The sequence below is a fragment of the Rhinichthys klamathensis genome, unplaced genomic scaffold (genome assembly GCF_029890125.1).
Source record: "Rhinichthys klamathensis goyatoka isolate OS25496 unplaced genomic scaffold, OSU_Roscu_1.1 h1tg000029l_1, whole genome shotgun sequence".
Classification (NCBI taxonomy): domain Eukaryota; kingdom Metazoa; phylum Chordata; class Actinopteri; order Cypriniformes; family Leuciscidae; genus Rhinichthys; species Rhinichthys klamathensis.
The window spans coordinates 847250-873438 of record NW_026606579.1 but is presented as its reverse complement, the minus strand read 5'-3'; the positions used below and the strand labels follow the sequence as shown (position 1 = coordinate 873438).

Below are 26189 nucleotides of genomic sequence, written 5' to 3'. Positions count from 1 at the left end.
CATTTTATTTGACAGAAAAATACTGTATGTTAATATTATTGTGATATTATCACATTAGCCTAAATCATTAATATTTTTTCAGTGTTTGTCTCGATATGTCCAGTACACAGCACATTATGCAAAGGTTAACAAGATGTTTGCTAATAAAAAGACCCAAAACACTACATACCTTCACTGCTCTGTAAATTGAGCAACATGAGTTTAACGGCAAGATATGAAACAAGAAGTCATGAGAGTCTGAAGAAGAGAACATGCATTTTTCTTCTAATTCAATTTGGCTAATGTGATTTAAGGTATGAAGATCATCTGAGCTCTCCGATGAGGAGAAAACACCTTTCTTTCGCATAAAACCCTCAAGGACAGGAAAATTGCAATGCAGATCCAGTCTCAATGAAAATAATTAATAGTCAGGCATCAGAGTAGTCATATGATGACATAAAAACACCTCTCTCTAGACATACTTAATTCAACTCAACGTCCAAGAGAGACACAAATAAATCTGGCTAATGTAATATTTTAATTTAGACATGAATAAAAGCTGCAAAATGACGGCTCAGACACATGATTTATAATGCTTTTACTAAGGAAAATATTTATTTTCTGAGCAGAAAACAGGACAAAAACAAGGCAGAGTGATTTCAGGAAGATCATTTTTAAGAGCCTGAAATTGTATTGTGATGCAAAGAATGTGTAACATAATTAAGACTGCAGTCATAAATCACTCATTACACCAAATACAGAGAAACACACCAAGCATGGACGTTGCGTCTGAATGCATTGATCACATCAGGACAAAATCATCTCCTTCAAAATGCTCTCGTTTACAGGATAAAAGGATCGCAGTCATGCTAAAAAGAATAAATAAGAGATGGATGCTACGGGGACACAGTGCAAGGGAGACCATCACATGCCCGGATGCAGATCGCTCAGGACTCAGGTTGTCACAACCGTTCATATCTGGGAAAGAGAACGCTAGAATTGTCAGCGAGCATCCTTTACTCCCAGAAGAGCGCAGACGTGGGGTTGGACGGTGGCCAGCCAGAGACAAAAAGGGCCATCTGTCCTTTAAAGACCTTAAACCAAATAAAAGAGGGCAACAACGTCATACGAGGGACTATGGGCTGGAGAGCATCCGTCCTTTTCATGTCATGTCCATATTGTCCCTCTTTTATTGCCCTCAATGACAAACATCTCCACTGATATCAATCACATTAATTCATATCTCTCCCAACATACTTCCTCCATATTACAATAGAGGATACTGCAAATATTTACATGTTCAGACGTTTTTAAATGCTTTGGAAAATTGCCATCTTCATACTGTAAACACAGCCTATTATTGTTTTATTCTATTTATTAATACAGTCCGATTATAATGATTTTTTTTATGAATCTTTGGATGCCTGAAGAGAACGTAGTTTTGAAAATTGACATGCTACATTGTGTGAATTCAATATATTACTACACATATTCTCAGTAGCATGGGGCAAATAGGCAAAAACAAAAAGCAAAAAATATTCAAACAAAAATTCAAAGCATATAAAATAAAAAAAAGAATGAAAATATTGAAAAACAGTGTACTTGAAGTATCAAAATTTGATTTACTGCTGTAATGGAATAAAAAACATTTTTGGGTTTTTCGTATTTATTTTAAAAAAAGGACTTCTAAGTAAAACAATACTTAAAGTATATAGTATATCTATAAATACAGAGCCTATCGGCCCGCCGCTGCAGGGGAGAGGAAGAGGAGACGTGGAGGAGGACCAGCCGGATCTCACGATGTCTCGTTGACGGTCCTCTCCAACTGTATGACTTTAGCGGTCTCGTTTGACCACTTATCGGACCTGCCAAAAGAAAACAGATTGTTTTACATCCACGCCAAAAACAAACAAAGACGGTGCACTCGTATTACTATGAATGGCAGAAAGTGCAACATGCAATAGAGTGCAACAGTCGGGTTCCGGAGGGGAAAAACATAGGGAATTGATTGTGAACAATAACTTGTAAACCTTCAAAGACAGAACTACTGTGAGCTATGAGGTTGATAATCGATGGTATTTGCTTCTGTGAAAAACTACATTACCCATGATGCTGACAGAAAATTACACCAATCAGAGAGTCGAAAAGCACTGCGAATGATGTAAATGAAAGGAAAAAATACTCCCGGAACCAGTGCCGCTTGACAGTTGTTGTCAGATGTCATTGGTTATTTCAAATATGAAATTTAACTTTAAAATTTTTAATTTAAACAGCTTTGGAGAATTCGATGTTTCCCCATTCGAAGAGATACGAGCTATACTTGCACGACTGAAATAGCTGCCTGAGAGGCGTTTCAAACATGGCCTGAGAGTGAAATGAATTAGCCTTAAAGGGACTTTGATCCACACTTTATAGCGCATCAAATCAAGCAGGCGTTAAAGGAAAGGCATTACCTGTGAGAATGCAGGTCTATAAGAATCGCCTTTTGCGTGTGCGTTTCATTGGTGTTGAGTAAAAGTGGGCGGGGCTCCGTTTCACGCAGCTCCGTCTGTTCCTGTTTGTGCTGCTGTTCTAAGCGCCAAGCCGCCATGACATCAGCCTGTTCAGGATATTCCCCGCCCAACCCGACAAGATGGGGGTCGTCCAGACCCCCGTGCTCCTGGATGCTCAGCAGGTTCCGGGACTTCACTGTGGAAAGAACGAAGCGTCTCGGCTGAGCATTTGTGATTGGATCACCTGAGATGGATATTAATATCAAGGCCTGAAATCAAGAGAGCATCTCTTTTATTAGTTCTAGTCTATAGTCAGTGGCGTTTTGTTGGAGCTGAGCATTAACTGAATAACATGCGTGGGAGAACCGTGATGGAGGGAGATCGGAGATCAGCGATGATGAACTGATCGCTCTGCTTTTAAAGGCATGATAATTACTGCCCCACTCAACCACTGATAATGACTCTCAGAAGCTCAAGAGTGAGGCGCAGCCGACTACAGCCTCTTAATATGGATCCAAATACAGCCATTCCTCTATTCATTAGTCAGCGAGAGACAGAGAATAATGAGCAAATTACAGGAGGGATTGCAATAGACACAAGCGGCTCTTGTTAAATCGAAATTTTAGACACCAAATAAACAGCCTCGGACAACTGATATGCGTAAAAGATTTGCATATCATTATACATTTAAAAAAGTTGACATTTTCAAACATAAGGCACATCTTGAAAGATCATTATTGATTTTATTGATATTAAATAACAATGTAATATAATTAAATAATTTATTATGTGTGTGTGTGTGTGTGTGTGTGTGTGTGTGTGTATATATATATATATATATATATATTACATGTTAATTTATTTTGTGTACATGTAAAATAAGTCTTTTTATTCTCGAATAAAATAAATTATTTTAATTATTTAATTATTTAAATAATTAAAAACAAATTACTTTAGGCAAATAAACAGCCTCAACTGATGTGTAAAATTGGAAGATGATTACTGATTTTAATTGATATTAAAGGGACACTATGCAGCTTTTTTAGCTTAACTGAACAGCTTCAGAGTTATTGAAATGGTTATATAACTTCTTTCGGGTTGAATGGTGGGCGTCTCGACCCCCCCTGGTGCCTGTGAGCGAAAAAATCCCACTTGCAACTTCGGTGCGGCGGGCCGCGTCAGGAAGTATCGCGTGATATCAGCTCTCGCGATGTAACATATTCCTTTAGGGCAACTGCACACATACACACAGGAACAAGGTATAGATGGATGGAGTTTGTCACACTATCGTCATGGCTGAGCCAGCATATAAGATGCAGAAAGCTAGGAAAGCATTGTCGGAGGAACAGAGAAAGAGGAAACGGCAGACTGACCGAGCGAGGAGTCGGACACGAGCATAGGCATAATTTGCGGGTGTGTTATGTCCCCATTGAAACTTCTCGCGGCACGGATGTAACGTTACCATTACAAACAAATAAAACATCTCCAGGTAACTCTAGTAGAGCATTCATTTCGTTCGTTTGTTAAATAAGAGGCGATCTGAAATGTGTTATTTTTGAAATCAAGTGACCAAAGTGCTCGTTGCCTCTGCGATCAGTGGTGCAGATAAGTTACAGTGTTCTGTTGTGACGCGCGCCTGAATTCGTTGCGGGGACTGAGAGACTCTCTATATTTTGTTATGGTAAAATCACAAAACCTAATGCACAAAAAACATGTCCCTGCTTGAAATACAACCACTAATAAACAATCGGTTTTGATGAGGAAAATAAACTATACTACTAGTACCGATTAGAACCCAGAACCTCTGACACACTTGGCAAAAGTTCTGCCTCTGGACCATTAAAATTGTCGGATCTATGTATTTAATCACGTGAAAATTCTCACCACTAACAACATATATTATATCTCATTAAACGACAAATTAAACACAATGTACTATTGTATACTATGTAACAGGCCATGTCACGCTCTGAGTGAGTGGTATTTACGACAGTCACGTTAAATTCAAGTACTCCACAGTAACTCTAGGGGTCGCTGTTTGACAAAAACGGGATTTCTGCATAATGCCCCTTTAAATAACAATTTAATATATTTTATTAATCTATTATATTTATATATATATGTTTATATTAGGGCTGTCAAACGATTAATCGCGATTAATCGCATCCAAAATAAAAGTCTGTGTTTACATAATATATGTGTGTGTACTGTGTATAATTATTTTTAATACATAAATACCCACACATGCATGTGTATTTAAGAAATATTTGCATGTATATACTGTATATAGACTGAATGTAGCCTATATATAATGTATATTTTATATAAATATAAACATTTAATATATAAATAACATTTTTCTGAAATATATACGTGTGTGCATTTATATACAAAATAATTATACACAGTACACACACATATATTATGTAAACACAGACTTTTATTTTGGATGCGATTAATCGTGATTAATCTTTCGAAAGCCCTAGTTTATATATACACTGTATGTGTATATGCATTTTTTTGTAAGTACATGTGTAATAAGTCTTTTTCAAATAACTGAATAATAAAAGAAATAATTTAAATGATTATATTATTTTACAGTTTAAATTAAATTACTTAAAAGCTGACTTACTTATATCCAACTATTTCATGACCATGACTTCTTTTGCAAGTACACGTATAATAAGTCTTTTCCCTCAGATCGCAAAACTGTGGTTTAAATAAAACTAATTTATTTCAATTTTTAAAAATCCAAATGATTTAAAACTAAATTCAATATTTCACGTCCATGTTTTGTGTGCTCTAGCACAACCCTAGCATGCGCACCTGTAGCAGTGTATGACTCCTGTATGGAGATCTCTCTGGTCAGGCCTGTTTTGGTGATAGAGGAGCAGGGGCTCAGGCCTTGGTAGAAACTCCCCAAGAACACCGAGAAACACAGAACCACCACCTGCACAAGAACAAAAACCAACACAGGCTTTATCCAAATATAGCAATACTTCTGTTTGTGTTCCCTCATTCTCTAGTCTCTCTCTCTCTCACACACACACACACATCAGGAAGCTCTCACCATGAGGCATGTGGAGGTCTGGGTGCCCGTCACCCGGCATGACCGCGGGACCTTTCCTGCCACCACCGCCTGCAGCGAGTGCAGCTGCTGCAGCAGAGACCTGAGACACACACATTTACATAATCAATACAAATCAGTTTGCATATGATGTATAATTAATCACTGAAAAATCAACCCGCAAAGGAAACAAAGTGCGAAAATAAATTACTAGAAAATTATATAATGATCACCTTAAGGTGTAGTAGTGTATATAAATGGAAAGGTTTGAGGGTCTTACTTGTTGGTGCACTCCAGTGTTTCAACTTTCCTGCGTAACTCATTGTTCTCGCTGGAGCATGTCTCCACCCTGTGGACGGAGAGGGTATTGCAATGTCACATGAGTTTCATCAAAATCCCTTTCAAGGAAGTCTGTTCAGTCGGCGGCTGTATTTGCAACGCCTCCGCCGGGCAGCTATTTCAGGCATCAAAGACCAAGTCCTATCTACTTAAACAGGGGAATCCTGAAATCTCAAAAACTGCTTGCCAAACTCGCAATTAAATAACATATTTCATATCAGCATTTCTTATTAAAGAGTGCACCATCTTTTTTTTTATATCTTAAGTGTTTGGTTTCATGTATCTACCAAAATATTTTACCTGTAAATCCTTGCAAAGTGAAACTGGATTTGCAACCCATTTTACTTTTATTAATGAGAAGAAAGAAAAAAAACAGGACTGGTTTCAGAAGTGGAGCAAGATATACTTTATACTTTAATGAATAAAAATTGGAATAATGTGCACAGATGAATCATTCACAACAATATGAACATTCATTATGCATTTAAGAAGTAAACAGAGTCCGTTTCTGATTTCACGTTGACTTTAAGAGTCACTGAGTGACAACAGCCTTTTACTCTTGATCAACTTGATCTTTAAACTTCATACTTAATGCTAAAATTACAATGTGATCGTGATCAAATCAGACTTACTTCTTTTCTAAAGCATCCATGTACTCTTTCTTTTTCCTGCGGCTCTCTTGAGCTGAAATCTGACAAAGGGAAATGATTTTTGTTAGTGTCTCGGACATTAAATTTAGTACTTAGTATGCATCGTCTTTACACAAGGCTGAAGTCTGACACCAACCTTGTTCTTGATCTTTCTGCGAATCTTCTTCAGCGCTTTCTCCTCGGCCTTGGACAGCGGCAGCTTGGTGGGCACCGGGTATCCTTCAGCAATGAGCGTGCGTTTCTCCTCCTCAGTGAGCAGGAGAGGACCTGAGCCCTGCAGTTTCTGTCAGGAGAGACCAGAGGAGGTCGCTTGACCATCTTCTTTAATAAAATCGAACAATGAACAAGATTTGGTGGTACTCACATGGGGTGCCGTCAGCAGAGGAGAGTTGGAGAGGGAAGAAGGGGCTCTTGGCGCCACCTTGAGGACAGCGGGGGTCTGTGTGGGGCTGGCGGGGGCACAGGGGTGTACAGGGCTCTGACTTCCCTCAGAGTCGCTGCCGTGAGAGCTGGGAGGAGTGGGCGGCATGTGCAGAGACTCCAGGCCTGGAGAAAAACATTACAGATCGATTCTGATTGGGCAAATATTTGTAATGTACAAATTGTCCGCATAGCTGTGCTACATTCATGTCTCCTGTATCACTCTGAAATCTTGTTTCACATGTGTGATTCATCTTTTTGTATTCAAATAATATAAGATAAACTATTTAAATCATTACGTGATTAAATGATCATTTAAATTAAAATATTTAAATGATTAAAATGAAATTATTTTAAAATTGATTGATTTTTTTTAAATCTGTAAGTACTCACATAAGGCTTGTTCTCAAATAACTAAAATTAAATTAATGTACATTCAAATATTTAAATAAAATTATTTAAAACTAAAATCAATATTTCATATCCATTTGTTTTTTTCTTTAAGTACACAGGAGTTTTAGATTTCAAATAACTAACTAAAAATTATTAAATGATTGCTAAAATAATTGAAATTAAAATATTTCAATTAGTACAATTAAATGATTTGAAACTAAAATCAATATTTCATTTTTATTGTTTTGGTAAGTACATGTAATACATATTTCTTTCTTCTCAAATAAGTATATAATTTGAATTATTAAAATACATTTATTGTATTTAAAACTAAAATCAAAAACTTTTTTCTGGAAGTGCACAAGTGTATGATAATGTACAGTCAGCAGGTCATTATTGAAAAATATCACCTTGTTTATGATAATGACCATGTACCTGTCCAAAACAACATTTTCTAGAGACTGTTTTTCAATATGTTATATGTTATTCTATTTCAAATGTTTCAATTGGCCTAATTGAATTTCCGTGAATCAAATTTTAGAAATTGTGGCAACAGTCTGATAACATGGGCTCATCCAGAAATAATCAGAGTCAATGGAAAAATTCAGTCTTGTTGATCCAATTAAATAACTTCAATTGTAGTAGCAATCTTATTTCTCAGTCCCAAAAGAAAAAAGAAAATTGTGTGAAAAACATTAATACATTAAGCAAAATACAGAACACAGACAACAGGCTTGACATTTTATCACATCACTTTATTAACAAATCAATTCCAACATGATATTTGGTGAAAATACCTTATTTTAAATAAGGAAAAACACTGAATACATTCAAGAAGTCTTCAGAAGTAACAGGATGTCTGGATGTGGTGAAGGAAACTTTCAAAAGCAGCACTGCATGGGTTAAAAACCTGCAAATAGAAATAAAAGCGAACATTAAATGACAAAGTTCCCCCGCATCACATCTGGCAAGTGACAGAACAGAAGTTACTCAATTATATAATGAGGATGAGACAGTCAGTCGATGTAGATTTTGCTTTATCTTTTATTTCATGGTGTGTAAATATATATGTCGCATGGCACACATATCACACAAATTACATCTCAGAAGTCGATAAAAACGGTATTTTAGACATACCATCAAATAATTATGTGGTAACCAGGAAAACACAATCATGAAACCAATGCCACTGCTAAATGCCTTTTAAACTTCCTAGGGTCCAAAAGCAAACCTTTGGACAATCATTTCAGTGCTCAATACTCACCATAACGTCTTGAAACTTGTGACGATGAATATCTGTATTCTCTTGGGAATGTTTGCTCCGGTCTTCAGCCCCGGCTGGTTCTGCTCCGTTCGCTCTCCCGCGAATCAATCCGCATTTGAATTCTCGCATGCACATACAGTTTTTTGGATGTAGGACTTTTATTGAGCCAATATGGAATTGTCAGTTTCCACAATTTTTCTAAATATTTTTTTTTTTACAGTGCACATTACATCTTGTATTAATAATGGACTTGATACTATTACCAGTGATCTTTATTTTCAGTGCAATAACACAAAAATGTCTGAAACGGTGTTCTACCTTTGGATGAGAGGTTTAAGAACTGATCGACCTCGTGTGGCTCCAGCTTAATCTGAGGGTTGAAACTCTCACTGCCCTCTTTCACCTGCAACAACACACATACATCAGCACTTCAATCAAATCACACTCATTCAAGCACTGACTATATGGATGTTGTCATGCTCATATTGAGCGGTTTAACCTGTGCGGCCTGAGGGAGGGTCCGAGACAGGCTGGGGTCAGTCACAGGCTCAGCCGCGGGACCCTCGGGGGTCAGAGTGAGGGTCAGGGTGGGCAGCAGGACGGGTGGGTCACACAGGAGGGGCTCCATCTTCAGCCCTTTATCTTCCTGCTCCATGGGCCACTCGTCATTATCTGAATCACCTAATAAAGCAGGAGTTCAATCACAGATGCAAGACACGACATATACATGTGAACTTATTTGCATTTAAAGGGTACCTATTGTGCTTTTATTTGATTTGACCTTTTCTTTAGTGTGTTATTTAGTTGTTTGTGCATGTAAACAAACTGCAAATTTACAAAGCACAAAGTCCACCCCAAAGGGAGTCAGTCCTGCCATTATTTCTAAGACTTTATCATGCGGTTACATCAGCAGCACATGTATAAATGTGCAGTTTCATACACTGCGCATTTATACATTATTATCCATACATATTTGTTATACACTGATTTTATTATTATTTTATTTTATTATATTATGTTACTTATTACATGTGTGCTTAACCCAAAATTAAATAAATGGACATGAAATAGGGATTAAAACGTTTTAATTGAAATAACTTAATTTAAACAATAATTAAATTGAAAAAAAATAATAATAATTTTTAAATAATTGAAAGATTTTTTAAATAATTTATTTTAAACAATTCACAATTTTATAATTTCAATTTAAATAAAGACTTTGAACTTGTAAATGAGCATAATATGGGCATTTTAAGACTAAACTAAACTAGGCGAAATCTTACCAGCATCACTGCCTGGTTCCCCGGGCAGATGGGAAAGGGGCGACTGTGGGCGTGAGTCTCCACACAGCGAGTAACTGTGTTCAGCTTGAATGTGTGGTGGCACTGGAGATGCAGGGGTCAGTTCCTCCTCTGTGTCCATGGCATCTCCACGCCCGGACAGGAACGGGTCGCTTAACAACTGCCCCAGCAAAGCTTCTTGGGACAGATCATCAAGGAGCTCGGTGAAGTGCTGCACAGGAAAAACAGGAATTTGGAGTTCAAATGAAGTGCTCATTAAACCACAGCTTGTTAAATAGTCCTTAATTGCAAATCATAAAACATCAGCAAGTTTCTTTGAAGATCAAAAAAGATGTTCAGTGACGTTCTGAAAATGAGGAGGCAAAGTCCTCAAATCAAATCAAATTCATGTCCCAGTTACATGTAATGTTCTCACATTTTCCTGGTTGAATAAACATTACTTTACATTACATAAAAAAATAATTATTTTAAAATGATCAATGTAATTAATGTTCTATTTATTAAAACCAGGTATGAATCTCATTAAGTTAGTGTTTTAAGCATGCACAAAAACAAGAGGCGGGATTTTTTCGCATGAATCTATCATAGCCAATCACATCCAATCATAGCACGATGGAGGCATTGCCTCCTCTCATGTGACTTTCCCCCATTCATTCTCAATTACCCCCCACTGAACCCACCACACGATTTAGGGGGTCTGTTAAAACTTAATGGGCTCAGAGGAGGCTAGAGAGACGCGGCGTCCCGCTTTAACTTTACCCGCTGGTGTCGCTGTTGGCCAGTGTTACTTTAGAAAAACGAGTGATGTATATACTTTTTAATGTCACATTTTGTAGTATGTGCGTTATTTTATTTTTGTAATATGGATTATTTTCTCATCCTTTTTTTTTGTGTGGAAACAGACTAAACATGAGAGCAAGTGCCCACAGGGTAACCCACTCCACCAATCAGAGCGGATTACGCTTTCTCGTGTCCAATCAGACGACTCGTTCTGATCCTGGTGAGGTGGTTTGAATCGGGCCCAAAAAAGACAGACAGCCACCTCTCTTCTCCTTGCCATTCCTATCGGTGCATTCCAGCCCTTCTCACCGCACCTCAACATGGTACCCTACTCCTCAAACAGGTTTGGACAGGCTGAAACCCTTCCAGACATTCATTTTATTTTATCACTTAACACGCAGCACTTGTGCTAACTCGTGCTATGGAGGGTTGCTCCATAGTCTAACAGCAGCAGAACCTCTCAGATTTTCTCCTCAGGGGCTGTTTGAAGGAATGGTTTGAATTCAACAAGTTCAGCATTTTTGACTCGCTGTGGATTACCACAACAAACAAAAAACATGTTTAATGTTGTACAAGCGTGATGGAATTGCTTACAAATGGTGCCTGTGCAAAGTTATAGCAATTGAATTTGAAACAGCTCCATCACAACAGACTGGTCTCCATCTGCACAGATGAGTCAGAGTCCAGGCAGCTCATCCACAGAGAGAGGGTCAATGCAGCTCTGAGATGCACACATTCAAACAACTGCTGTCTCCTCTATGTGCATCTGTTCATGTGAACAACCAGCAGGACCCAACCACACAGTCACGCATGGTGCAATATGCAGGTCTTTGGGTTCAGCCAACAAAGGCAGATTATAAGATCAAACAATGCTGCTTTGACTAGCACAATCTGATCCAGCAGGATATGATGCTTGGTGCTGCTGACTGACTGACAGTAATATAGCACACAACAGACCTACACCGTGTTGAAATTGCATACTATATAGTAGGAAGGCTACATTTGGTTTGAAACTTGCTTAGTGACCATTAAAAAAAAAAAGTATGATCTATATAGTATGAATGAAATTTGAACTTACTACATCCACCATGTTGTTATTGTCACATGACCTAGAGTTGCGTCGCTTCACCACTATTCACAAAGCCTCTCCCGTGGCCTCATGGGATAGTAAAGTGCCCATCAAATGTGCACTTCAGAATCTCGCCGCAAGTAGTAGGTCATCCGGGTACTTTTCGCTTACTGTTTTTCGAATACTATGTATACTACGCTGTGCTGTTTTTCACATACTTGTATTAGCGAATTATTCCGTTTTTGGCAGTATCTGGTAGAAGCTGAAATGCATTTACAGTATGTTGAAGTGCATACTTATTGCGGTGCATAGTGTACTTGTCAAGGCCACCTAGCAGATATCAGATTGGCTAACACTAACTATAAACAGAACGGCCTGTCAACATTATGTCATTTGAGGCAGGGCTGCCAACTCTCACGCATTCAACGTGAGACTCACGCAATTGAGCCAATTCTCACGCCACACCCCCGATTTCTCACGCTGAAGTCTCAACCCGGTCGTTCAAATGCCTGAAAGATAAATTTATCTATAGATCTACCAGTTGAGCCATTCGTGATCGACTAGTTTTACCGCAAACTAGTTAAAATATCCTGTAATCTAGAGCGAGCGTGCATGCGAGACAGATGTGTTGAGCTCCTAACGGCGCGGTCCTAACCGCGCACGCGCACGACGGCAGAGAGGTAAGCGAGCGAAAGAGCTTGCGTGTCTTTCGCAACACAAGTGGGAGAAAACAAAACTGAGGCTCTGTTCCAGAAAAAAAAAAGCAGAGAACTTATTTTCATACCTAGCCTGATGTCTACATATGCATCTTTCTAACCCTAACTGAAAAAGATTATTTAAGATTAACAGAGCCGGACAGTAACGGAGTACATTTACTTGAGTACAGTACTTGAGTACAATTTTGAGGGATCTGTACTTTACTCGAGTATCATTTTTGGGCATTACTCATGACTTTACTCAAGTACATTTGAGAGGCAAATATTGTACTCTTTACTCCACTACATTTCTATCCATAACCGTGAATATACCCGTTACTTCTAAAAAAAAAAAGAAAAAAAAAGGAAAAAAGAAAATTCTCGGAAACCCTCAATTTGTTGTTTCCCTCTCAAACGTGATTGGATTGTGCAGGCGCCACTAATTGGGACAGCCTATCAGCAAATCACCTTCACCTTCAGCTCTGAACTGACGCCAAAGTAAACTCCATGGTCAGATTTAGATAAGAGACGAGACCATGGACGAAACAGGTTCAAATGTAGAAACATTAAAACTCTAGAAGAGGTTTGTCAGAGCGTTGCCATTGTGCATTGCCTTGTGGGCAAGTGAGAAATGTTAAATAAGGCAACATGGTAAAAAGATGAAAATGACTTTAATTAACTTTCAATTCCTTTTAGATTATCAAAGGTATTAACATTAACATTTTTCATAACTCCATGTAGGACGTTTCTGTACATAAATGTAAGCACGGTTCACGTACCTACCCCGAAGTGATAAAAAAAAATTCTGTATCAAATTTATAGGCAAAGACAAGTAGTTTGTTTAGGCATGGTTTGTAGGGAATTACAAACCTACACACATATATTCGAACACACATAACTATAGAATCAATTCTTAACCCGCATGTGAACGCCATCAGCGTTTATCACAGGTTCGCGTTTAAAGTCTGTTTAGAGAGAACGGCGTCGTCTTAGCGGCCCCTAATTTTAATAACAAATGATCATTTCGACCGGAAGTGAATCAATCAAAACTAACTTTAGCTGGAAATAACATTATTCAAGAATCGCTATAAAGCCAAAACAATCTCTGTTACCTTAAATTATGTTCTCTGTAAAGCCACTTTGAAACAATCTACATTGTTAAAAGCGCTTTATAAATGAAGATGACTTGAAACTGTGGCAGTAGTAATGCAATATTTAGAAAATTTACTCTTGTACTCTTGATACTCAAGTACTTTTAAAAACAAGTACTTCAGCACTTTTACTTAAGTAGACATTTGACTGTAGTACTTTTACTTGTACTTGAGTAAAATTTAGCAAGGGCTATCTGTACTTTTACTCAAGTAACAAAGCTCTGTACTCTGTCCGCCTCTGAAGATTAAACCCTAACTGATTTTTTGGAATGCTCCTCATAGTAACGTGCAGTAACTTTGCGCGTCACACAAAAAGTTCCCCACACAAAATGTTTGCAAATGTGTCGAGCACCTGCATTCGTGCACACTATCAAATGAACACAGATGCCTAAACATGCTGTCTAGGTAGGCAGCTCACAAGGCAGCCTCCAGGAAACACGTTAGAGAAATGAGTTAAACAGAGCAAACTAGGAAGGAAAGCGGTGCAGTTGGGGATCAAAATGGAGAGAATCCAGCGTATGGGATCAATTACAAACTGACTCAGATCCAGAGGTTAGCCAAGTCAAAAAACAGACAAACAAAGAGAGAAAAGAAAACAGCTAAATTAATACACAAAGCAACATGAAAAATTAAAGAGAGAACAAGAGAAAGCATGGGTTGTAAGGATTGACAAAGCCGCTCTGGAATGCCTTGTCCTATATTTTCCACTTTTGTTACTCAACAGAACGCTCTGTCTGGACAGCCGACCTCGGTGAGAAAACGTCTGGACGTGCATGAGAAATGCATGCAGGTGTTCCAACAGCGCCTGCCGCCCACCCCAAACACATTTTAAGTATGTGTTCATATAAGCAGTTCTCTAAAAATGTCTCTAGTGAACTTGCTTGAACTCCATATTTGGCAAAGAACTGCTTTTCTGGAATGTCTTCTTCGACCAAAAACCATAGCAAAAAAAACATCTATACGGCAAGCAGTCAGGAGTGGGTGAAGTTATCAAGAGGTGACATAACATGGTTGTCATCTTCTAGGTGCATTTGCAGCAGTCATTTCCATTTCACTGCAAAATTGATGAATTCTCACATGGTGGGGGTATGACTGTACAGAGTCACCATATTATTATGCCATTCCTGCATCAGTCATGGGCGATATGCAATTACATCTGACACTCTTGAGTGTGTGATAAGATGATTATGATGATTGCTGAAAATTGCTGGGTGTCGACTGCTCTCTAAGAGGAATATAAGAGACCGCTCACTTGGAGGAGGACAGACGTGAGGTTTCCTAAGGTTCAAGGATAGAAATAATCACTTCTAAGTGCCTGTTTGGGATCAGTTCCTTCACCACCAGATGGCAATGGAATAGAAGTGCACTGCATTCGGCACAGTCTATACTTCATTTAAATACCATCATCATCTCAGAAATAAATATGATTGTCCATTTTCATTAGGCCTGTCGCAATTATTAATTAATCATCTAATCGTGCATGTTATTCAATCTAATCGCAATTATTTGAGATAACCGCAATAATTGTGCCGTTTAAATTTCAATCACGTCTAAAATTTTGTGCACAATACATGTATACAGTATATTTGAGTAGCAGGATTCCAGTTTTGGATGGGCCAGGCCAATTGTGGGTGGGCCTTAAATTAAAAACGTTATCAAATCACTGTTTAACCTAATAAAAATGACTGACTAGTATACTGTTATATTATCTGTTCTTACATAACAGAGATTTTAATAGCTCTTTAAATATTTAGTTGTTGCATTGTAAAAAATTTCGGTGCATAGGACGGACCTATCCGCGATCGCTCTCCTTGGTTCTCCAATACGCACCATTCCTGGCTGTGCTTTAGCGCATCTCTCTATAGACCTAAGGCCTATAGACTGTAAAAGTGGTCAGGAATCTAATATTTCCCCAAAACATAGTTTAGGTCTGCTCGTATAACACGAGGCCGAATATTTCACAATTCGGTTTAATTGTTTTAAGTTTTCAACAATACAGATCAACAACACTGCCCGACAGTTTCAATCAATACTCGGGCACAGAACTGGTTCATTGACAACGTCATCTGTCATGTAAAACATGCTCCAAAAGAGTTCATAAAGATCAATCACACCCATTAGGCCTAAATCCAGTCAAAAGTGGCAATAGATTCGATTTCATTAACAACAGACTGAGCTTGGCTTATGATACAGAGAAGATGCATTAAAATGTAGCCTATAGGCTACTACGAGATAATAACTAATACAATAGGCTCCCGCCAATTCACGGTCATCCACGAAGATTAACAGCCCTTTAACGGAAATCGGATCAAGCATCACGATATCAACAAAGTTCGCTGCATAGCAAAAAAAAAAACTTCTCAGAAAATAACAACTGGGTAGGCTAAATGACACTAACCCTTGAAGATTTCCCCAACGTGCATGTGACAAGCTACATCCGATCCCGAACCTCACTGTCTGCTGAACTTGCGCAGAAACATCAAAATAGACATAACCAGCATAAAATTGTTTTGAAAACTTGACTGGTGCTAGTTGACGTCACCTCGCCACATAGGATCCACAACGAGCCGTATTTAGAGCTTGATTAAATAAATGCTTCGTTTATAATAGGGAGGACATCTTAAGCTATGACACTTTAAAAACTAAACATTTAGACTATTTTAGCACAAATTATGAGCTTATTTGCCGATTTTTAATAATTCTTGACAAAATTAAAATATATTAAAAGTTTTCTTTTTTTAAAAAAGTTTTGGGTGGGTCTGTTGAAAAGGGGGTGGTCCTAGGCCCGTCAGGCCCACCCATAACGCTATGCCGGTTGAGTAGAATGAGTAGTATGCTGTTTGAGTAAGACTTATGAATGCCTGCATCCAGTTGGGTGGATTCTGGGAGTGAAGGCTTCTTTGTCCAAGTACATGTGGTTTCAGTTGGGGGCAGGGTTTCTGAGTTGTTGCCCAGCTGGAGAGTCGAATAGTTGTTGAAGCCGCTCCTCCAGTGATGACCGAGACTTTGGGGGTGGCGACGGTGGTCTGTAATTTTTTCCCCTTAAGGGGGTCGTGAATATGTGTGCAGGAAGAGGAAGTTTACAAGCCAAATCTGAACGCAGATGACGCAACTCTTTAAGCAGCAAAACAGATGTGAGGAAAGCTGAACCTGCAGGAGACAAAGATCAGAGATCGCGAGGCTGGACCTTGTCCTTTACGCTCAGTTGGAGTTGACTCACTGATATTAGCCACTAAAAATCGATTTACTTTGGACTGAAGCGCTTCAGACTTATCACAGGCTTGACGAAATCCTCTTAAACAAAACACTCCAGGACTTTTGACGGCTCTGTTTGAATGCTGTTGTACAAAATAAAAGTCTTTTGTATATTAAACTGTCTGGTGGCCTTGTTTGACTGGATAACAAGGGTCTTTTTGACCCGAATTCTCAGTTAACCTGTCTTACTGGACATTTGTTTAGAGTTTAATGACTGCTGCTGTGAGTCAAAACAGCTCAACTCACAATAAACTCCATCACTAAGTAGGGTAAAGTCGAATGATAAAGTTACTTTGTGGAGAAACGGGTGTTCCTGTCTTAATCAGATCGTAATTAATTAACGTGATAGAGTGAAATTCAAATTCCATGAACTATTGTGAGAGGAAAAGAGCAAAAGAGCGTAAGGACAATAATCTAAAAAAGAAATTAAATATAATATGAAAGGTTTACGTACCCTTTAGCAGTTGCACAGAAAGCTAGGGTGAACTAACCCTTTAAAGCAATGTATTGTATAAAGTGCTATATAAATAAATGTGACTTTTGTGGGAAAAGTTGTGTATCTTATCCTAAAGTTCACATTGCAAATCTTGTTTGTGCCAAAGACAAATCCCACCAGAAGTCCATCACTTTTTCCATGATTCACTCCACCCTCTCTGAGAGTGTTTTGAATTCGCTTGGCTCTTGGCTCACGCTGCTTGTGCGCAACTGTTGGGGCCGAGCGTGAAATGTGTGCCATCGCAGCTGCGGCTTCAGTTTATATCAGGGAAGAGGCCTCGATAGCGACTGTGCTGTAAATTCAAAACAAGACCAAACACATCCTGCATATTCAGGGACGTCCCATCCTCCCTTCCCCAAGCAGAGAGTGGTGCGCTGAAACTGCAGCAGTGTCTGCAACTTCTGTAACTCCAGGGGTCCAGGAAACGGCTCCTCTGTAATCAACATCTGGTCAACAGTGACCTTAAAGCGCACTGGATGTAAACAAGCAGTGACAGCGGATAACAAAAATCCAATATGAATTGATTGGAAAGACTTGATCACCCACTCTTTGCTCTTTCAGAGGAGGAACAGTAGAACTGAATGGAGTGAAAGACTATGTCCAATACACAAGTAGCAATGACGTAAATGATTGGGTTTTTTAACATTAATATTTTAGGTTTAAAATATATAATATCAAGTCAGCAAATACAGACTGAAACATTGTAGTTTCATTTAATTTAAGTCAGTGTTTGTGTACTCAGACTTACCATTTATTTTATTTGAATTATTTGGTTTGTTTTTATCACATTAAAGAGATTGAAAAATTAAATGAGCAAGTACCTATTAATTGTAACATATTTTATTCACTTGATTATATAAAATATGCTTTACTACAAGGATGGTTTATTAAATTAAATGTATTAAAATCGTATTAAACAACTGTTTAAATAACAATATGGTAATATAAATTAAAATCTCAAATATATACATATATTTTACATTTTTTATATCTTATAAGATATAAACATATATAATAAAATAATATAAATTATAATCTACTACATTATATAATATATATATACACTATATAAAAGTTGCATACTCAATTTCAATTCCCCTTTTATTTTACAAAACAAATTATAAAATAAGTGTGTGTGGGGGGGACACGGCCTAAAATGCCTAACTTGCAGCTCACTAACAAAATCAGTGGCTTTGTTTCCAGAAAATAGAGGTTCTCATGCAACATTATACTCCCAAAGCTAATAACCTTTCACGCATCCAAACACCTCCATTACAACTTCACCACCACCACCAAAAATACATTGTTTGAATCAAAAAGAAAGATCGGCCTCCGAGGGGCACTTAGACAAGACCATGATGAAGAAAATGAATGTGTAATGAATATGTGTGCGCTCAGAGAAGGTTCAGGCTCAAGTTGCAGCTTCTACAAACCATCCATTCAGAGCAAAAGAGCAAGAATGCGCATCGCAGAATGATGCAGCTTGCAAGAAAGACGGGCGCCGGGCCTCACAGAAACCCAGCCCTCTCTGAGAACAGTCCGGGCCTGTGTCCACCCGGCCCACAGAGAGCACAGAGACAGAGGGTTTCTCACTACAGACCGCCTGCCAGCAGACTCGTCGCCCTCCCGTCCCACACTAAAGCTTGAGTCATCAGTAGCACGGCGCTGTGAAGAATACCACGTGAATCCTGAGTGACAAATGTTATCAAAATGTCAGAGAGCTCAGGGCTGCAAGATCAGTCTGCCCTGACACGCTATCCACTGTCCACACACATTTTAAGCACCAGGATGCGGTCAATAAACTGCCATGCCCTAAATCATCATACAGTCTGTTTATGTGTATAAAAATAACACATTCAAATCTCACCGACACAATGCAGTATTGCAGTTACTAAAGTGTCTTGAATGTATTATATACAAGTCGCTGTTTGGATTTAAATAGGCAAATGCTAAAGAGTCTATGATTGGATCATTATTGCAGTGATTATTATGTTTCTAGCATGTTATATTTTTGGCAACAGTTCTTCTAACCCTAATCGATGGAGAGTTTAGCTTTTCATTTCTGAAACAACCATGTAGGAAGACACATAATGGCCAATATTGACATTGTCAAGATTCATCAGGCTCAAACAGTGAACGAATGGTTGGGAGGAGCATGAAGAATCATTTTCTCATGAATTGGCACCTCTGAGTTCTTCAGACCTTAAATTCATTGAAAGTCTTCGGGATGTGCTGGAGGAGACTTTACAGAGGCCTGGACTCTTGCATTGTCAATACAAGATCTTGAACAAAAATGGATGGAAATAACGGTTGTTGTGACGTTAGACACAAGTTGACCACTGAAGCCTCTCAGTCTGTTCCAGTCACACGAGATATTAAAAACATAATATCAGCAGCACAAACCAGATGTGAGGCCAGACTCTTGTGCTGGTGTTTACATTCAGACACGGCCTCTACGGTCACGACAGACAACTTATTTTCTTAAGATATCTTCGTCAATCCAGTGTTTAACATCACTGATTGTGTGTGACCACAGAGAGGGAATGTTGGCCTGTGTGTGTGTGTGTGTGTTTCAGAGTATGAGTCATTTTATATCGTCATGTTATTCATGCAGGAAATTCAATGAAAACTATTTGTTTTTTATGTTAACCTTAATGCAGTACATAAAGGTACTTCCTTTCATTCATAACAAAAGAAAGATAAGTCTGGTATCAATGCAAAAACAGCTTCATGTTATGAAACACAAACAAACTGCTAAAATGTATCAAATTGATTCTAATAGGATGAGCTGGTATAACCGGTATAACAAAATCACTGACAGTTGACACGTTTCTATTGTATAACAATTACCCAGTCCTATAGTTATAGTTAAGTGGAATTAGCCTATGCTGTGCACAGATATTAACCATCTTGCCTTAATGCAGATACTGGTATCATAGCTAATAGAAAAGAGTTAATAAAAGAAGAAATAGATCAGGCTGAATGAAAATTCTTTCTATGAAAGTTCTACTGAACTGATAGTGTTATCAGCTGATCATAACATCAAATTATCAAATGAGACAAATTAGATCATCGGATACAGTAGAAACTATGCAAATAACCAAGAACTGGGTGATAACGATTGTATTTAGTACTAATAAACAGGTTATTGCACATGCTCTTGCTAAAGCAGGCCTTTCCTCATATTTGCCGTAAACCAATGGCTTTCGAGTGGCTCAGGAAGTACATCTGGTTGCCACAAGGCCCCACTCTGCAGGAGATAATGTGCTTTCCAGGCTAATCGTGTCAGTGTGATTATCAGCACTAAGAAATGCTGATCATGATGCCTGAACTGCTCCCCTCAGCATCTCTTTAACCCCTGTCTTAAAGGGAGGAATGAGCCTTGGGTTTTTTTACTATTTAAATCACATGAGATAGGACGACTGAGTCTTTGCTTAAAGAGTAAGTGACATGAAGGTACAAACACACATCCTCTATACAAATTCTTCCAATTTGACAAAGAAGACATAATTGCAAGTATCAGTAACAGAAGACAATAATTGGGCCTATTAAGTCATAAAAAGGGCATGTTTGCATTCCTCAAGTATTATATTGACTGAAGATTGGCTTCAGATATGCATAAATTCAAATCTGAAAGTCGACCGACACACCATGGCAATGCAGCTGACTCATAATGCAGAAGGACACGGCGCAGATGCAACATGCATAATGATAACAGATGTATGCAACAGACCGAGTCCACAAAGCAAGCTTCAGGGGAGCCTATGGCTCCAACTGAGAACAGTTTGAGTTGTTGTGTGGAATGCCATGTCAACAAACCCTGGGGAGCAAGAGTGAAAGTGAGGAGAACTGGCACATAGAGACCAATGAGGTGGGGGAGCATGTATGTGTTGGGGAGGGTCTGATGGGGGCCTGAAACAAAGACCCCGTTCTGTTCTAAAGGTGAAGGAGAATGTAAACCATTCCTCAACCTTCACAAAGCATATACAGTTCTCATGGAAGTGTATGTTACCGCCCTGATCCTGTCAGTTTCTGAATCCCAGACAAACTAAACTGTTGCACCTCCAACGCCTGCTTTGATGCTGTCTGGAAAATAGTTACGTGTCTCGTCTAGTAATGGGATCTCTGCTTAGAAACTGCTTGTAACTTACCACATTTGTGCAATTAACCTCCTTCGACGTGTTGTCCATATCATAAATTTGAGTAGTCGACATGAAATAGGCTACTTTAATAAAGTTGACATCCTGCGGTGTGACCTGCTTGCATTTTAAACAGCATTTTTAAAATTATTGTGAGTTCATAATGGTTAAAAGACTACATGTAATGTGTATAAATTTATTTTTTTTAAAAATTATTAAATCACACCATCAGGACTATTTAAAAAATCAGTTCAGATAAAAAGGATTTAAAAATTTAAAAAAATATATAAGACAAAAAAATGCACTTTCCAGTATGAATTCAGATACATTTTAAACTAAAGACTTCATGTTGAATAAAAAAAAGTACATGCACCAACTACCAAATTCCCTTTGCAAACTACCCACTGTGAACCCCCTAATTAGTCAGCAGTAGAGGCCACTTTGAGCAGAAGTTGGGACACAAACCTGTTATTACATAACCTGCAACAACACTTCAAAGATTCGAGGCCTAACGTATATTCTGAGTTTATCCAAAATGGGTTAAACCCATTTCTTTGTGTAGCACTGCACTATGATACAGTCAACTACACCATCTGAACTTTATCCCTTGGAGCCAAGTGGAACCCATGGCACATTAGTAATCGTATAGATCTCATTTAAAGTTTCTCAGTGACCGATCAAGTCAAATAAACACTATTTTATGACTAAATGATGTAAATTATAAGGTTTAGAGCCATTTAAATGCATTCTGGATGATCTGACACTAGTTGCAACACATCAAAACATGCGAAGTGAAAGATGGCAATCATGCAACGGAATCATAAGGAGATCCCCACTTACAGTGCTGTACAAAATGTCGTTTTCCCCGGGTTCTGACAATTCGCTGAGATTTTTGTCCCATTGTAAAAACGGTTCCCCGATATCCATTATTTCCATGCCTCGAGCTGCGTCTGTACTAAACCGTCACTGAGGCGCAGTCGCTTCAACGGCTCCACAAACGACTATTTGTCAGCGTTAGCGATAGTGTATCCGTCAAATGGCTCGTCCGACCGTGATTCAAAGTGAATGTTTTACTGTCAAAGGAAAGTTGATTATAAGTTTGTCGCCACTGTTCACCGAACTTTCCTCTCAGCTTCCTTGAGAAATGTCGCCCCTTCACAGGCGAGTAGGAATTTGGGGCGGGGAAATGATGGGAATGGCAAAATTTGTTTACAAAAGACCGTTTGTGGACTATACTTCTTTCAGTGAATGTTTCAGATGTTCCCAAACAAATAATAAAATATGGGCCTTTAAAGGGGTTTGTATTTTGTTACGCTGTTTGAAAAAACTACGCATAAATGTGCCTTAAAATACTCAACTTTCCTATCTGAGGTCCCGCCCTTGGAATCCATGCGTCAACCAATAAGATGAGCTGATACGTTTAAAGCTCACCTCACTCTGAGAAGTACGAAAATCACGGAAGACGAACAAACCGTCTGACCAATTGGAGAGCGCTACTGTATGATTTACGTTAAACTGCTCCTATTAAGGATGACTCCGCATTACCTCTTGACAAACCCTGTAAAGCCAAGAGTACCAAACTGTGTGCACCGCCTCAACTCCTATTGCCGTCAATGGATTCGTACTGCGGGTAAATATTTTGAAATGTGAGCTTACTCTTATTTTAAAGCGCACTTAAAAAAAATCACAATATCCTGGAGGCAAAGAAAAAATAGAACTAAATGACTGCATTAAGTCAATGGATAAAATTAGCCCAAACAAATAGCCCAAACTGAAAAACAAAAGGAAGAAATGAAACTAATGTTCTCTCAGTTTCATACAGCTAACTTTTGAAAAGTTTCTGAAACCAGAAGGTGTTTTACATGTGCTGTACGTGGAGGACGAGAGTATTCACAACAAATCCTTGACAAACTAGTACTACATTTATTCATGAGCATTAGCACGACAGTACAGTATAACAAATTGGAAGTGATTTTGCTAAACAAAATTTCAGATATTACGCTTTTAACATATGTTATGTTTCAGAAGTCAAAAAGGAAAATTGAGCAATTTTTATTTATTTTACAAAGAGTCAAATCCAGTTCATGGGTCTGGAACGTGTGTTTGTGTGTTTACATGTCAAAGTGCATCCTGCTAGCGCCCTCTGTCGGGAATGACACAATCATACCAACAACATTACTTCATTTGCCTAAGTATGACTGTTAAGGGCAGGCACAAAGATACTCAAAGAGTTGATGTAAGAGCAGAATAACGCTATACAAAATATCTTCTTTTGGTTCCTAAAGTCTGGGAAGGCGTCTTCACTACTGGTCTCGCAGATTCTCACTTAAAAACACAATATTATCTGTGGAAAAAAAGAGAAATGATGCTTGGTTAATTTTTGAATCATTAAAGCAAAACACACAATAAAAGAGACTGTGGTAAAGCACCAAAGTCTGACCTGCGATAATAGTTGTTGCCTGACGCCTGACGTTGTTTTTATCCATGTACTCTCCATAATCGAGCTTTCCTTCCACAAGAATTCGAGACCTGAAAAAGTTTGACCACAGGTTAATAGCAGCATGTTTTATTTTTATATTCATAAATGCCTCAAAAACAAATAGGAAACACACCCTTTCTTTACATACTGATACGCCACGTCTCTCAGGCCTGGTTTGAATACTGAAACTCTGTGCCATGTTGTTTTCTGGGTGACATCTCCTGCAAAAAAAAATAATAATAATAATAATTAGAACAATAAACCTTTCTTATTAGTTTATTAAAGTCAACATGAAATCAAAATGGACAATTCATATTTTTTTATGGAATCTTTTAGTATTTATTATAAATGATTTATCAGTGCACATCATTATAATAATAATAATAAAAAAAAAAAATCATATTCCTTGTAATCTTTAGTCAAAATAACTTCCCCTCCCTCTTCCTGCGACATCTCTTCTCTGATGACGCGTTTAGTGGCGTGAGGGCGGGGCAACCTGTCACTCACATGACATCAGCCAATAGCTAACCTCATCCATCCAATCATTCCCTATTAACAAACTCAAGCCCCGCCCTACATTTGTTCTTGTTCCAGAAGCAGTTTCTCTCTTATATACATCACAATACAGAAAAGACATTGCCAACTTCTGTTTCATGCTGACTTTATGATCATTGACTGGTGGTGAGTGAGGAAAATATCAAAATTTTGTTTAAATAGACCACATATTTGCACCATAAAGACAATTTTCTCACATAAAGCATATCTGAAAACTAGAGTTAATTTGTTATCAACATTAAAACATTGTCTCTTCATCTAACAACAAAAAACTATTATATCTTATAATAGATTCAAATTTTCATTTGTCTCATACACAGTTATATACAGAATACAAACTGCAGTAAATGTAAATCTGGTCCGCTCCATAGACTAAAAATTAAATAAATAAAGAATCAACAGAAATAAAAACGAGTACACAGAATCATCTTTAAACTATCACCTGTATTTGTGGGTTCTCCCTCCCCGGACCGCCACATCTCGTTCGTTGCCATGGAGAAGATGGTGACGGGGTTTCTGCCCTCCACCTGTCTCATGACGGGGTCTTGCCCCACCCGCCCGAGAAGCTGCACTTTGTTAATAGCTGGTAAAAGACAAAGCAAAGACGAAAGACATTGACTTTCAGAGAACCAAAATACCGAAATCCGTGTCGTGTCTCACGTAATCGCTGAATCAGTGTTTCAAACGCGGGGAAGACGTCAATAAAACAGTAGAATGTTAAATTTACCTCAGAAAAGCCATTCAATGACCATTAACTCACTAGTCAGTAGTCACTCTAGAGAGGAGCTTTTTGCTAAATATTCTATGCACTATATTACATGTTTCTTATATATTTTACTGTTCTTTCATTTGTATTGTGCTTGAATAAATCTGTCAATTTTATGACAGCCACAATTTAAATGTTTATATTTGTGTGTAACTGGTGTGTTTATATACAAATCAGTTCATTTTCAATATTATAGTAATGTAGTACCAACTGACTCCCTGAATCATTTACAACATTTTTCTTTTAATAAATTTGCCATGCACTGGACCCGATAAAGTAGTCAACATTTGAAGTGGATCAAAAGTGTTCATAAAAGTTTACCAAAGACAAGAACGGGTATTGTGTGCGTGTATGTATATATATATATATATGAGAGAGAGAGAGAGAGAGAGAGAGAGAGAGAGAGAGAGAGAGAGAGAGAGAGAGAGAGAGAGAGAGAGAGAGAGAGAGAGAGAGAGAGAGAGAGAAAATAGTGAAATTTTTGTCAATATCCATTCCAGACATGTATGTATGTATGTATATATATATATATATATATATATATATATATACACACACCAGTTATATTTATTATATAGTTAGTTAAATCTTATTATTATTTATACACTGTTTTTCTGTACCCCTGCTGTAGTATACTGTATACAATGATTGACAGATACTCACATCTCTCCAAGATCAGACTTGTATCTGTGGCCCTGTGTCGGACGAACTGTTTAAGTATCTGTCAGGAAAGAGTAAAAATAATCAGCCTATAGTAATCCGTATAAGCCAACATGAACCCATCTACATCTTGTTTCATTAACGTTACCTGTGCGGAGGCATTTCTCAACATCTTCTGACTCTACTTGGTGGATGGTGCTATGTTTGCTGATAGGTCATACACACTGTGAAAGAAAAAT

At 38.1% G+C, this 26189-nt stretch overlaps 2 protein-coding genes across 2 annotated transcripts; both read right to left on the bottom strand.

The window, feature by feature from the left end:
• Positions 1-565: 565 nt before the first annotated feature.
• creb3l2 (cAMP responsive element binding protein 3-like 2) lies at positions 566-22727 on the bottom strand. The gene is made up of 12 exons (XM_056245196.1): positions 22331-22727; positions 9888-10116; positions 9104-9285; positions 8923-9007; positions 6892-7073; positions 6664-6810; positions 6510-6568; positions 5819-5887; positions 5542-5641; positions 5298-5421; positions 2433-2667; positions 566-1844 (listed from the first exon to the last, which is right to left on the bottom strand). Exons 1-12 carry the CDS (start codon positions 22424-22426, stop codon positions 1775-1777), a joined length of 1578 nt encoding a protein of 525 aa, XP_056101171.1. The 5' UTR covers positions 22427-22727; the 3' UTR covers positions 566-1774.
• A 665-nt stretch (positions 22728-23392) lies between these two features.
• On the bottom strand, positions 23393-26171 carry ssbp1 (single-stranded DNA binding protein 1). The gene is made up of 6 exons (XM_056245194.1): positions 26099-26171; positions 25954-26011; positions 24967-25107; positions 24103-24190; positions 23931-24019; positions 23393-23834 (listed from the first exon to the last, which is right to left on the bottom strand). The coding sequence occupies exons 1-6, from the start codon at positions 26120-26122 to the stop codon at positions 23794-23796; spliced, it is 441 nt and encodes a 146-aa protein (XP_056101169.1). The 5' UTR covers positions 26123-26171; the 3' UTR covers positions 23393-23793.
• Between the last annotated feature and the right edge of the window lie 18 nt (positions 26172-26189).

Excerpts from the sequence above, each read along its gene's own strand:
- creb3l2 (XM_056245196.1), bottom strand. The coding sequence starts at position 22,426 with ATGGAAATAATGGATATCGGGGAACCGTTTTTACAATGGGACAAAAAT. Across the intron at positions 7,074-8,922 it reads CTTAAACCTCTCATCCAAAG|GCCTGGAGTCTCTGCACATG; the intron begins GTAGAACACCGT and ends GTTTTTCTCCAG. Across the intron at positions 5,642-5,818 it reads ACACTGGAGTGCACCAACAA|GTCTCTGCTGCAGCAGCTGC; the intron begins GTAAGACCCTCA and ends TGTGTGTCTCAG.
- ssbp1 (XM_056245194.1), bottom strand. The coding sequence starts at position 26,122 with ATGTTGAGAAATGCCTCCGCACAG. Across the intron at positions 26,012-26,098 it reads TGAGAAATGCCTCCGCACAG|ATACTTAAACAGTTCGTCCG; the intron begins GTAACGTTAATG and ends CTTTCCTGACAG. Across the intron at positions 25,108-25,953 it reads AAGTCTGATCTTGGAGAGAT|CTATTAACAAAGTGCAGCTT; the intron begins GTGAGTATCTGT and ends GTCTTTTACCAG.